Source organism: Peromyscus maniculatus, chromosome 4 (assembly GCF_049852395.1).
Source record: "Peromyscus maniculatus bairdii isolate BWxNUB_F1_BW_parent chromosome 4, HU_Pman_BW_mat_3.1, whole genome shotgun sequence".
NCBI lineage: Eukaryota > Metazoa > Chordata > Mammalia > Rodentia > Cricetidae > Peromyscus > Peromyscus maniculatus.
The window spans coordinates 142,252,072-142,266,222 of NC_134855.1; the positions used below are offsets into that span (position 1 = coordinate 142,252,072).

General features: G+C 52.1%; 1 protein-coding gene across 1 annotated transcript in view; it reads left to right on the forward strand.

Moving 5' to 3' along the window:
* Cdh22 (cadherin 22) overlaps nucleotides 1-14,151 on the forward strand; it is a 127,172-nt gene that overhangs the window by 74,820 nt on the left and 38,201 nt on the right. Inside the window, exon 4 of the mRNA XM_076571168.1 lies at nucleotides 7,791-7,910. Within this exon, the coding sequence (XP_076427283.1) occupies nucleotides 7,791-7,910 (120 nt within the window). The remainder of the gene's footprint in view (nucleotides 1-7,790; nucleotides 7,911-14,151) is intronic.

Below are 14,151 nucleotides of genomic sequence, written 5' to 3' on the forward strand. Positions count from 1 at the left end.
TTGAAAACACAGAGCCTCAGCCAGGTGGTGGTGGCACACACCTTTAGTCTTAGCAGTCGGGAGGCAGAGGCAGACAGATCTGAGTTCGAGGCCAGCTTGATCTACACAGAGAGCAGGACAGCCGTATCTACACAGAGAAACCCTGTCTGGGTGGAGGGGGAGAGAAAGAAAGAAAGAAAGAAAACGCCTAGATCCAATTGGTGTTTATTAGCCACTGCTTTATTCTGGGCACTGCAGGAAATGCAAAGAACAGTGAAACCCACCAGTGTTTATTAGCACCCACTGCATGCATGGCGTCCAGCGTACTTGACTCTGAGAGCCTGCAATGAGTCATCCAAGGACAAGGACATAGCTAATGTTTGCTGGAATTTGCTTTGTATTGAGACCCGCAGATAGAAAGTGAGCAGACACTTTGGATTCCTGGTACCCATTTCACATCCTGCACTGGGTGTGCATGGTGCACAGATAAACAACACCATCCCAACCTCAGCCTAGGGACGACTCAGTTTCCTCTCCTGCAACTACCTCGATCAATTGGTAGTGACTGGAGAGTCTGAAGGTTTCATCTGGGCTCAGCAGAAAGGAATGCCACAATAGATTAGTGATGTCTGCCGTGAGGGTAGGGCGGGAGCTATGGTGTACATCACAGCAGTACTGGTGTGGCTGGACCATAGGATTGGGGTTCAACCAAGTGTGGACATTGCAGACCTCTGCCACAGTCCCATTCCCTCGGCTCCAGGTCCCCTGTGAGCTGCATCTCTAATGGTAGAAGGAGGCTGTTTTGCAGTACAGCCAGCACTTCTTGGGATATTCAGTAAATAATAGCTATCAGCTAACACTGCTTTCACAGAGTGATTCGCCTTTATCCTCCAATCCCGGGAATAAGCAGGGCAGGTGTTACTGTCTTCATTCTGCTGACGAGGAAGTAAATGCAATGAGAGATAAAGTAACTTGTCTGAGGCTCCACAGTCAGGCCTGAGACAGAACTTGGAACCAGAACTCTCTGTTTCTGGGATCAGCATCCATGGCTTTCTTCAGGGGAACAGACATGACCCTTCCTTGCCCAGTACTTTACAGCTTGAAATCTCTCTCGCATCCCCAATCTCACTTCATCCTCCATGGGCTCCCTCCTAAGTGCTGACACCCCCGTTTTGCACCTAAGGAACCCGAGGCCCAAGAGCAGAGTGCAAATAAAAGCATAAGGGCATGCGGCCTGTCTCCCAAATCTGGGGCCTGAGGGGGTGGTAACCGAGAGGAAAAGAGGAAGGCAAGAGACAGGATGGATCCCAAGAGTATCATTTGCAGGAGGCAGCAAGCAGTAAGCGGGGAGTTTCCGACTGTCCCATCTGCAGCCAGAGAGTGTGGCTCAGCAACCCTCGGGCCCACGCCAGGAATCAATCGCTGGCCTCGGCAGAGACGACTTCTAAAGATGTTTTTAATTAAAGTCCAGGAAGATCTATATGTGCCACATCTTCTTGCCTAGCAACAGCACTAGCTCTTACTCCCCCGCTGGAGGGCAATGGAGCGGGAGGTTTCTGGTGGGGACAGGTGGCAGAGAGGAGGCCCCAGCTCTTCGAAGTCGACTCCCAGGGACCGCAGGTAATCTGGACAGAGAGGAGCATGCCCATGCACACCTTGTCTATCCCACCAACAAGCTACTCAAAGGCTGGCAAGACAGCCCATCAGGTAAGGTGCTTGCTATGGAGGCCTGATGACCCAAGCTTTAGCTCTGGGATCCATGTAAAGGCAGAAGGAGAAGACCAGCTCCACAAAGTTGTCCTTTGGTCTCCACATGCACACATGCCATGGCACACATGGATCCCCCCAACACACACCACACACACAAAAAAAATGAATAAAATTCAAAACTAAAGCTAAATAAGTGAAACGAAAACAACCGGTTCAAGCATGCACACTGCTCCTTTGCTGGGTCCTGGGCCAGCGTGGCACCCAGTGCAAAGCTGATAAAGCCAGTCTTCCCTCAGGGGTCTAACGCACGGGGGCTTTGAGGGTGGTGAGGGGCTGAGTGTGGGTGAGTTACAGGAGGAGACGGCTCCGTGGATAAAGTGCTCACAGTGCAAGCATGGGGACCTGAGTTCGGATCCCCGCCACTCATGGAAAACCCAGAAGCAGTGTTGTACCTCCCAAGTCCTGGGGACTGCAGAGACAGGCGTGTCCCCATGGCTTGCTGGTCAGCTAGTCTAGCCGAATTGGTGAGCTCCAGGTTCCGGAGAACCTTTATTTCTTGTCTCACAACGTAAAATGGGCAGAGATAAAAGAAGGCCTTCTCTGTCACCCCCTGCCTTCCCCGTCCACCCCATTTGCCTTCTGCCACAGGCCAGACTGTTGTCGTAGATGTCACATTATCAGTATCCCAAACAAACAAGGTCGCTGGACTCCATGGCGACGGCCTCACTGAGTGCCGAGAGGTCAGAAGACCTTGTGGGCTTTAATGTGGGGTATCAGGAAAGTCCTTTGTGGGGGAACATATTAGACACACACACAGGGCTTGCCTACATGGACAAGACTGGGATCCACAAGGGAAGTTAGGGTGAGGGAAACAAGTCCAAAAACTCTGTAAAAGGGTCTCTCGCCTCTCAAGGCCAGACCTCACCCTTCGTCCCTCGCTTCACCCCGTTTTCTGTGTGGTGCCCCCTCTATTCCAGTTCCTCTCTTTCTGTGACTCCAGCATTTCTGTGCTCCACTTTCTGTCCCCAAGTATCCGTCCCTCTTCTCTCCACCCTGACCCACTTTCCCGCCCCTCCTCTCCTGCGTCACCTCCCCTGTTGCTGGTCTCTGAACTGGCCTCCTCCTCCGTCCTGCAACCTCCTCTTCGCTTGCAGCCAAATCCCCCGCGTCCCCTGTGGATCGTTCATCTACATTAGGGCGCCCCAGCTGGGCAGCTAGAAGCAAGGTCAAGACCAGCCCAGCCAGCCCACATTATAAGTGATGATCCGAGAGGGAGCTGAGAGGAGGCAGGGGGGCGGAGCTGGAGAAGGGGCTTGCTTCCTGCGTAACCTGAGTGTTCCCAGGGACTCGACAAGTGGTTTTTAAATTTTAATAGAAAGCGTTCCACATGGTGCTGGCAGCAGCAGGGGGTGGGATTCTGTTTTTATAAATGTTGGAGAAGCTAAATGTGAGCCCAGGGTATCCCCAGACCCAGCAGGGTAGCAGAGGAGGTAAAAAGAAGCTGCGAGATGACAATTAGAAACATCTTCATAATAATGACACTTGGTTGCCTCAGCCGGGGGAGGACTCTAAGCTTTGCCAAAGCACTTAATCTCTTTAATCTCATTAAGGGGTCTCCACATCCTTGGATGCATGAGGGGATAAAATATTATGGACTCTTTACAGATGGGGAACCTCTGGGTGGGGTTCCTGCGGCCACTTGTGGGACCTAAGGAAGGACTGGAGTGAGAGTTTACCTCTGCTGCCTCCCAGCTCCACCCCACACAGCACCACCTTCCCCAGGAGCCTGCTGGGGCCTCCTGTACCCCATGGACAGCCTGTATTAAGAGACTAGATGGGATAGATGACGTCAGAGCTATCGGGGTAAATCAGAGATGAATCACAGGCGGGTCCCCTCTCTCTGGTGTTGATGTCCAGGAGTCTCCCACTCAGGGCCAAGAACATAGCTCTAAGTGCCTCCTGGCTATCCAGAGAACAGAAAATAAAGCACACACTACACATTCGGCCCACTGGCCTCTTAAATCCATCACCTCTAAACCCCAGAGTCTCAGATTACACAAAGGGAAACAGGCCAAACAGAGGGAAGACTTGCTTGGCATGTAAGGGTGAGGACACACTGGGATGTAACCCAGAACTCTGATGCCAGAGCCTACCTACATTCCCTGGAAGTGTGAGGGACATCATCCCTTAGAAGGTGCCACTTCTCTGGTTGACCTCAGCTGGGAGGGTCTTTAAGGACATAGGGGCACAAGGCAGGCTTGCTGTCCTTTCTGATGTCACCTTCAGTGCAGGTGCAGTGTGTCTGGAGGATGACATCCTGGCCAGGAAGGTCTGGGTTGGAATCGCTCCCTACTGCGTACTGGAGAAATGACCTCAGGATGTCATTGAGCCCTTAAGTTACTCAGTTTCTTTACTGGTTCAGTTAGGGACCAGATCCACAGTGCATCCATTCTGAGCCTTGCAGGGAGCTAATAAAAAAAATGCCCTTGCCTGGGCTCCACCCGCAGAGTTCTATTTAATTGGTCAGGAACGAGGCTCAGCGTCAGTTTTATTTTAAAGCTCCCAGAGGATTCGAATGTGCGGCCAGGCTGAGCACCATCGGGATCTGTGCTCTCTAGGGACCAGACTTCCCATATTTAACATTCTGCATGGATACGTGAGCCCTGAGATCCCGTTTATCCAAGAATCAGGCAGGTGGCCTCTCCTAGTGCTTGTCTTGACTTAGGCTCTTAAGCAGCTCTCAGGCAGGAGGACCAAGGCAGCACCTTGGACAGCGACCCTCCCATCTCTCCATCCCAGCCCATCTAGGACAGGTTGACTTGAAAAACCTGGGTTAAGGATTTCCTCTCCTGTGTTCCTCTCTTCCCCCCTTCCTTATACTTTCCCAGAATCTTCCCTCTTTCATTTACCTATTCATCTCAACTTCTGTCAATCCCCTCCTTCTACTCGGATGGCAGAACACATGAGTTTTGACATCAGATCCACCCTTCATTTAAATCCTGCCTCACCAACATGCAGGCCCTTGAATTTGGATTGCGCTGTCCTTGGTGCTGAACACGAGACTGTGTTGACAGGATCCCAACAGAGCAGAAAGCGCTCTTGATTCCTGCCTCCCAAGTGGGGAAATGGAGATACTAAGAGATAAAGAGGTCTACCACCCAACAGCCTCAGCTTCCTCATCTGAGAAGTGGATTGTCTGTGTGTTTGTTTCTTGAGATAGGACCTCATTCTGTAGCCTAGCCTGGTCTCAAGCTTAGGGTAACTTCCAGTCTTGGCCCCTTGAATGCTAGGATCGCTGGTGTTAGTGATCTGGCCCTGGAGATCTTCGCAGGTCTAACCACAAGGCTTTTGTGTGGTTTTCATTTGATGGCATATGTAAAGGGCTCACAGCACAGTAGGTGGTATGAAGCAATTATTCTGTATGTGTAACGCCATCACTGTTGTTGAGTAATAATAATTCTGACCATGCGTTTCCACTCATGAGAGCTACACGCTGACTTTTAGAAGTTCTGAGGGCCATTTGACACCACATTGGTGACTTGATGTTGGGCCATGGTGTGAGCACTTACCCAAAAGCCAGAAAGCGAGATTTGTTCCCCACTCACCCCTGCGTCTGTGTCACAGAGATAACATGAGGTCAAAAAATGGAAGCATGATGGTCACGGTAAGCTGCTTGGCAGAAGCTATGGCCAACTGACCTTGGGGACAACCCCAAGGTGATCTTACTGCTGCCTCCAGCCTGGCACCCTTCTTTCTACTAATTCTGGGGGGCTTCTGACAGGTGGAAAGGGAGGTGTGGTCTAAGAAAGCCATTTCTTCAGGGCCTGGGGGAGCTGTGGTGAATCACTGACCCTTCACCATCCTCATGTGTTGGCATTAACTGTAATGGCTACCATAAAGAATCCCGGATTGGGGAAATGATTCCAGCATCCCCGAGGGAGTCCCTGGGATGCAGTCAGGGAGAGAGAGAGTGAGCTCAGCCATATCCCCAGGGAGTCACTCAGCCCAGCATTGTGACTTGTCTGTGGGATGGAAGGAACCGGCAGGGAAGAGACAGGGAGACTCTGCCTCGTAACAGTTACAACAGCCCTATTTATCGAGCACCCATCTCGAGCCTGGCACTTCGTGCCCCCCCAACACTCAGTGCCTCGGTGAGGGAGGCCTGGCTGCACCACTGTGCGCAGCTGAAGGGGCCTCCTGAGACTGCCACCTGCAGGCCTGCAGTTCTTACCTCTGCTGGGTGCTGTCCTTGGTTCTGAGACAAAATGATGTATATTCTCAACATGACCTCAGGAGCTTGGGAGGGTGCTGAGGCACAAAGGAGTTCATGGCATGTCTCACATCAAGGTCCATCAGTGGTTATGGCTCAGCACACCAGACCACTTTCCCCAAAGTCACTGTGCCTGTGCTGACACTAGCACCCAAAAGGGCTTTGATAGTGTAGCTATGTGTTCAAATCCCACCATGTCCTCTCTCTGTACGCTCAGACAAATCTTTCCTGTCTGGCCCATTTCCTCACCTGTAACATCGGAGGTCCACCGTGCATCTCTGAGATGCCGAACGGACTTAGATGGTATAAGAGGCTTGTGACTCCAGGTATGCAGTAGGTGCTCAACAGGAAGTCGTTATTCCCTCCTCTGTAACCAGGGCTGTGCCCTTGGCCCTGAGTTGGCAACCCGTGGTCATTATCAACACAGGGAAGGGCTTGTGCTCTCTCTTCGGGCAACTCAGATGTGGTTGGCATGGAGCTGTAGCCGACAAAGAGAGGCGCATTGCAGGGCCCACTCAGGAGGCTTGGGCTGGGAGGGGGACGCGGAGAGGAAAATGAGAAATGCAAAGGAGTGAAAAAATAAATACATGTGTCTGTCTGGAATGATGGAGGGCCCCGGGCTGGAGGCGGGAGAGGCGGGCAACGGGCTGGGCTCAGCAGAATTGCTGTACTAGCACTTCCAGACTCCTTCATTAGCCAAGCAGTGAACTGGCCTCACCTCCCAGCAGGCTGTCTGCTGGCCCAGAGAGCCCAACTCAGCCTCAGGAGGGTCTCAACCAGGCCCCTAGCAGGGCATCCAGCCGAGAACATCGCCCAGATGTAGGGTTTCCGTCATGTCCTCTTTGGTTCATGTCCTGAGCCCCCAAACACCTCCCCCCACCCTTTTTTTTTCTGGAAAGGTTCCCATGGTCTTTCCATCTGCCCCTCCCCCACTGGTCCAGCCTCACGTCCCGAGCCCTGCTTTCGTCAAATTGAACATGATGTCAAATTAGAGCCATCTCTGGGACAGGCCGGGAGAAGCTCCCAGTTTAATGAGGCAGCGTCGAAAATCAATAACTTAATTGCCGCTGTTTGATGGACTTTTATCCAATTTATGCTCTCCCCAGCAGCCTACGTGCAGAGCATGAGGAAAAGTGTATGTGGCTTGGGGGCAGTGCTGTCTGGGCACCAGGGGGAGGGGCAGGGGGGCATCACGGCCTACGGCTAACCACTTTCCAAAGGGAAGCTGGCCACTGCCCTCCTCCTGCCCGGGGGCCAGCCTCTGAGGCCCAGCGAGCTGCCTTGTGCTTCTGCCCTCTCTGCGGCTGCAGAGAGAAGGAAGACAGGTGGCAGAGACCAAAAGGAAGCCAGAGGGGCTGGAGTGACTAAACGCCCCCGGGGGCCTGCTTTCTAGTCCCAGCTCTGACTGTGCCTCATAACTATGTAGATAATGACTGCCCCCCGCCTCTGCCTTTGAGGGGCTGCCCTTAGCTGCACAGTACTGGGAATATCAAATCCACCCTCTCATTTGCCCTGCAGGCCAAGGACTGGCATTCCACCCATTTTGGAGGAGAAACTGAGATTCCCTTGCTAGTCCTACATCTGGGAACCAAGGGGTACTTAAATCCAGATATGACTCCATGGTCACTTGTGTCCCTAGGAAGGCCATCGGGTCAGGAAGTAGGTTGGGCCTTCGTGTGAGGACAGAGCTGTGAAGTGACTGGCCGATGACCTCCAATAGATCCCCAAAAGGTCGCCTCTCATGGTTTCCCTAGGGTGGGGAGGGGACAGGGCCACAAAGTTCCAGGTGACCGCTGTATGACCATTGTCTTGCTTGGTCCCCCGGGCCCAGGCACGTCTGTGATGCAGGTGATGGCCTCCGATGCGGATGACCCCACTTACGGCAGCAGCGCCCGGCTGGTGTACAGTGTGCTAGACGGCGAGCATCACTTCACAGTGGACCCCAAGACAGGTGAGGGGTGGGGCTGGGGCAGGGGGCTGGGCCAGAGAGGTAGAGCCCATGGCAGATCACCACACCTGCTGACCCAGCAACGCTGAGGAAGCACAGAGCACGTGTAGGCAGGCATCTTGGGTTCCAGGAGACTCTGGGGATGTGGGAGGGTGGGCAGCCACACAAGAAGAGGAGAGAGCATGGGAAAGTGGGTGGGGTCTCCTGTAAGAAGAGGAGGGAAAAGGAAAGGCAGGAAGTACAGCTGTCTATACCCTATAAGGACCTCACGTGTCTGAACATGGCCGCCTTGCCCTTAGGACTAAACCGATCCGGGTGTGTTGGGGTAATAAGTGAGTTCTTGGAGGAGCTCCTTTAAGTGTGTATTAAGCTCCGCTCCCACGGCAGCTGCTGATCCGATGGAAAGATGAAGTGACACTTCCTTATTTACCCCTCACACATGCATGCACCACCGAATAACAGCACAGCACCCACCGTCCAGTCTGAGCTTAGACGGTGATGAGTCTCTGAGGTCCCTGGCAGAGTGCCAGTGAAGACAGAGGCTCAGAGAGGCAGATGACTAAGCTGAGGTCACACAGCCAGGGAGAGCTGCTGACATTGATTCCAACAGGACACTTCACTGTCCCGGGATAAGAGGAAGACGAGAGATCAGCCTCAAGGCAGCTATCAGATGCCATGTGTGGCCTGTGGGACTGTAGGGATGGAGTAGGCATTTGCTGGGACAATTAGGATTTGAAGTATCCAACAACAAAGCGTCAGATGGAGAGGTGAGGGAAGGCACTCAGGGAGAGGGCATGGTACAGGTAAAAGCTAAGGGATGGGGACGTGGGCAGGCAACGTGTCCAGGCTGGCAGGGCTCAGGAGCTCAAGTTGATTCTAAGGGCAGCGTGTGTGGGTGTGTGTGATGGATCTGGCTTTGGTTTTTGTTCACGTGTTTGTTTTGTTTGGCTCAGGGAGGAGAGGGAGGAATCTAGTCTATGAGCTCAGTTTAATTGTGTTCTCTTACACATAACATCTTCATTATTCTTACCTCCTTGCAAAAGCAGTACATTTCAGGAAAACATTCAAACATTAAAGAAACACTAAGGAGAAAGTGCCCCACTCCCTGGCCCCGGCCGCCGCAGCCCCACAGGTAGTGAGCGGCTGGTGTGTGCAGCCTGGACAATCTCAGACTCCCTCACTTGAAAAACATTAAGTCATTTTGAAAATAGGTAGAACATCTCAGGGTTCAAAATTCAAAAAGTTCAAATGAGTATTTAGCAGCAATCCTTCACCTCATCTGGTCCCCAAGCCACCTCGCCTGTGTCCCCAAGGCAACCAATGTAATTTTCTTGTGGATATTTGCAGAGCTGTGCTATGCATGTACAAGGAAATAGGGCATGTGTGTTTACCTTCTTTGCTTTGCATGGAAGGTAGTTATAAACACACCGTACACATAGCTTGCTGCCTTTGCTTAGCAATACATCTTGAAGATGGTTCTGTATCAGTCCACAAAGAGCGCCCTCATTCTTTTATTTAATGCCTGTTATGGATATACTGAAATTTATTTCACTCGTCCCCTCCTGATGGACATGTACCCTCTTTCCAATCATTTGCTACAATGAACAGTGCTTCCACGAATAACCTCACACATGCATCATTTTCTGCCGGTATGAGTGTATCTGCAGGGTAATTTTCAGGAAGTAGAAATGCTGGGTCACAGGACACATGCATTTGGAATCTCAACAGATAATGCCTAGAGGTACCAGATTACACTCCCCACCCCCAGATTGCCGTGCCCAGGTCCCTCCTCCTCACCGATGCTGTGGGTTCATTGATGACTTCTGAGCAGGGAAGTGACATGTTCAGGTTTTCATTTTAACAAGATCCCTTGGGTGGCAGCAAGTGAGCTTGGCTCGGAGACAGGAATTAGAAGCAGAGATGCGCCAGAGCCCAGGTGTCCAGCACAGAGCCCCCAAAGACAAAAGTCAGAAGCTGGTACTTGCCCAACACCTACTCGGACTCCTTAACACCTGGCTAGTTGGGAGGCTGGAGTTGATGAAGGATTGGGGGTGAGTGTGTGTTAAGATACTAAAGAGGAAGTGTGCAGTGGGTTCCTACACGGGGCAGACGCTAGGCAGCCTGGAGCCCCGAATCCTCCCTTAACCTACTCTCCCATAGACATGAAGGTCAGGGCTGCCTCCCACGGAAACAGGACGAAGTGAGTTAAGAGCCATCTTCAGTAGAGGGACTGACCGATGTGTCCCAGGGTCTGGAGCAGAGCTAGAGAACCCAACCTTAGGGACTGGAGAGACGATGCAGCAGTTAAGATCACTGGCTGATCTTCCAGAGGACCCAAGTTCAGTTCCCAGCACCAGATGAACACTTATCTAGTTCCAGGGGATCTGACGCCCTCTTCTGGCCTCCACAGGGACTGCATGCTCATGGTGCACATACTCATGGGCAAGCATTCATACATATAAAAATAAACAAGTATTTTGGTTGTGAGCCTAGCCTTTAATGGCTGAGCCATCTCTCCAGCCCAAATAAACAAGTATTTTAAGATGATAATTCAGCTTTAACTGTGCCAAAGTTATGAGGGAAGAGAAGGAAAGAAACTTCTAGAAGTTTCAGCTGTCCATCTAAATTATGGACATGGAGCTCTGAAAATGGTCAAGGCTTTTGAAGTCTCCTGTGACTATAGGAGAGTAGGGTAAGGGGGGAATCAGGGGCTCCATCCTGCACGATGTCTGCCCTTTGTAGGAACCCACTGCACCCCCTTTCTCTCTCTTCAGCATCTTCAGCTCTAGTGCACACCCCTCACCCTGTACTCATGAGCCTGTGGGAATGCAGGGTGAGAGCTCTTTGGTTCATTCAGATACTGACGGAGTGGTCACTACAGGCCTGGGTGGGCACTAGACACGGAGGAGACAGCAGCAGGGTCATCCAGACTGCATTTCTGGGGCTTCTAGCAGAGAAAGAAATGCAGAAAATAAGCGCACTGACTGAAGCGGTGTGTCGGGCAGCAATGGCTTCCAGCAAGGAGTGTAAAGGATTAGATGGAGATGTTGGAATTGGAGCCCAGACCCAGATGGGCAAGGACAAGGAGTGTCGGTTGTGTTCATGGATCTCTATGAGTTTGAGGCCAGCCTAAGCTATGTAGTCAAAGGCAAGAGTAAGATTATGTTTGCTTGCAGAGGGGAGGTTGGGGGGTTAGGAGGGCCAGGACTGAATCTTGGGAGTGGCAAGGACAGGCAGGTGACAGGTTAGACCATAATGCGAGTGGAGAGGCTTCTACTTTCTTAGGGGCAACCCCCAAGCTCAGAAGGGGTGTGACAGGTGAGAATCCAAACGTCCAGTAGAACAGAAACAGTTTATTGGAAGCCAGAAAGGGGGCTCGTTTCAAGCCCGGTGGAAGAGTCCCAGTGGAATCCTTGTTTGAATCTCAACTTTGGGGTCTGAAAGGGTCCACTCTGACATTTCCCAGGATGCACTGAGTCTTCCCTCTGTACCCCAGCGTCACCACCACAGTCACCCTGGCACCACTGCCAGCCCCAGCCCGTTTCCCCAGCCAGGAATATTCTGCCGATGCGGGGCTATATTTAGCTGCTACTGCGAGGTACAGTCTGTTCTCGCTGCGCAGCTAGCAGGGAGCAGAGCCGCAACGCAACGAGGCCTGAGGGGAAGGTGTGAGGAAGGGAGGGGGAGGGGCCGCGCCACGGGGCCAAGTGCCAGAGGAGGAATTAACTTGTGTGTTTTAAAGGCCAGGCCTGCCAGCCAGCCCCCCACAGGGGCGACAGGGATGGCATTTGGAGGCTAATGAGGCGTCACACAGGCTCCAGGGCCCCCTCGGCAGCATCTGGAGGAGATAGAGGGTTGGTGAAGACAACAGCCAGGACTGGGGGCACCGGGCAGCCGTGGCCAGTTATAATTGCCAGCCCCTGTCACGATCTTGGCTAAAAATTCACACCTGTGCCAGGGACGGCCATTGGGCCTAGAGGGGACGGAACTCGGACTTGCTACACATCTGCTGTGCGCTGGATCCTGGGGTCAGGGTGGTGAACCCGGCTCCTCTTCTACCCTCATAGATTTGTGCTCTGACCGAGAAACTGGAAACAGCCACCGGGGTGGAGGGGACAGGCAGGAGGCAGAGAAGGCCACTCAGGCAGTCCAAGTGCTAACTGAGCACTCCATCCCAAGCCTGTAAATATCCTTACGCTGACACAAGATCAGCTGGACCTTTGCCCGGGGCTTGTCCATGGGGGTGCCCAACCCAGGATGCAAAGGAAAAGGTGTGTGGGAGTCTTTAAAACGTGAGACCTGGGGCTGAAGAGACGACTCGGTGGGTAAAGTGTTTGCCATGCAAGCTGAGGACTTGAGTTCAGATCCGCAGTGACCATGGAAAGCCAGGTGTGTGTGTGTGTGTGTGTGTGTGTGTGTGTGTGTGTGTGTGTCCTCAGCAATCCTATAGTGAGGTAAGAGGCAGAGACAGGAGAACTCCCAGAAGCTTGGGGTACAAAGCAGTGAGTGAGTGACCCTGTCTTAAGCAAGATGGAAGGCAAGAATGGACACTCAGCTGTCCTCTGCCCTCAACAGGTGCACTGTGGCAGGTGCATGCCCGCACGCCGCCCCCCCCAAGCACACTCCTTAGTTACTGTGATAAAACACCATGACCAAGGCAACTCACGAAGGTTTATTTGGGCTAATGGTTCCAGACGGATAGGCTCCCCAATGGCCGAGCAGAGGCATGGGTGCAGGATCAGCTGGGAACTAACATTTCATGTCACAGTCGGAAAGTAGAGAGCACACTCAAAATGGTGAGAATCTTCCTTGAAGTCCACCGTTTGTGACACACCTCCTAATTCCTCCCAAACAGCCACCAACGGGGGACCAAGTAGTCAAATGCCTGAGACTTATGAAGAACGTCTCATTCAAACACACACACACACACACACACACACACACACACACACACACACACACACCATGCATACACACATACACAAAAATAATTTTTAAAAAGTGAGACGTGGTCTCATCTATGCCTCAGCAACCCCCAGAGCAAGTATCGTCATCTCTTTTCCTCTTGCTATGATAAAATGCCCGAAAGAAAGAAAAAGGAAGGAAGGAAGGAAGGAAGGAAGAGAAAAGGAAAGGAAAGAAGGAAGGAAGGAGGGAAGGAAGGAAGGAAGGAAAGAAGGAAGGAAGGAAGGAAGATGAAAAACGCCAGAAAGGGTTAATTTCCATCCACAGTCCATCGCTGCAGGAAACTGAGGCAGCAGGAGCTTGAAGTGGCTGGTCTGTAACCCGAGAAGGATGCAAGCAAGCTAGTGCTCCTCCTCTCCCTCTGCAGTCCAGGAATGGTCCCACCCATCATTAAGATGGGTTTTCCTAGCTCAATTAGCATAATCAAGATAATCCTCCACAGGTGTACCCAGAGACCTGCCTCCTAGGTAATTCTGGATCCTGGCAAGAAGCTATCACAGTGGATAGCTTCATTTTACAGAATGGGGAACAGACTCAGACAGACCCAAGAACTTGCCCAAAGTCAGGGCGTGTAAACAGTGGAAAGAATAGCCAAGCCCGTGTCTGTCTGGCCCAAGTCGATCCTTTTTACACTCCTCATGTCCAATGCTGAGTGTTCCCAGCACATCACAGACCCTCCGCGAGCATAAGTGAATACATGAATAAATGAATGAATAAGATCATGGGCCGATCTGGGAATTGTGTACCTCCATACGCCCTCCTCCCTGCACACTGCCACTGAGGACATTCATCTCTTGGCATCTGACAGGGCTTGGCTCCAAGACTCCAAGGCTGTTGGAGCGTAAGGTGGCGTGGTGCCGGCATGTCACCTCACGCATCCTTTCATGTACCCTAAGTCATCCCTGGAGGCTGATGGCACTGCACGTGAAGCGGATGTAGGAAATCGGCGTCTCACTCTCTTGTTCGGGAATGTTGTTGAGGGAAGAGCGCTATGCGTGCGGCGCAGGCGCAGTCATCTCCTTCCTGTTTTCCAGATGTGGTTGGCTGTATCCAAGGAGGATGAACCTGCGGATTTAAAATCTGCTAATGCAGATACACAGGGCTCGCTGTGGTGTGCCCTGCTTCCCCCCTCACGCCTCCCCTCTCCCCACTACCCCTGCTAACTATTGAGATGTGGAGTCCTCTTCTGCACCCTTGAATCTGGTGGTTTGCTTTGGCCCAATAGAAAGTGATAGAAATATGTTTTGTAGATTCCATGATCCGTTCTTAAGAGGTCTTT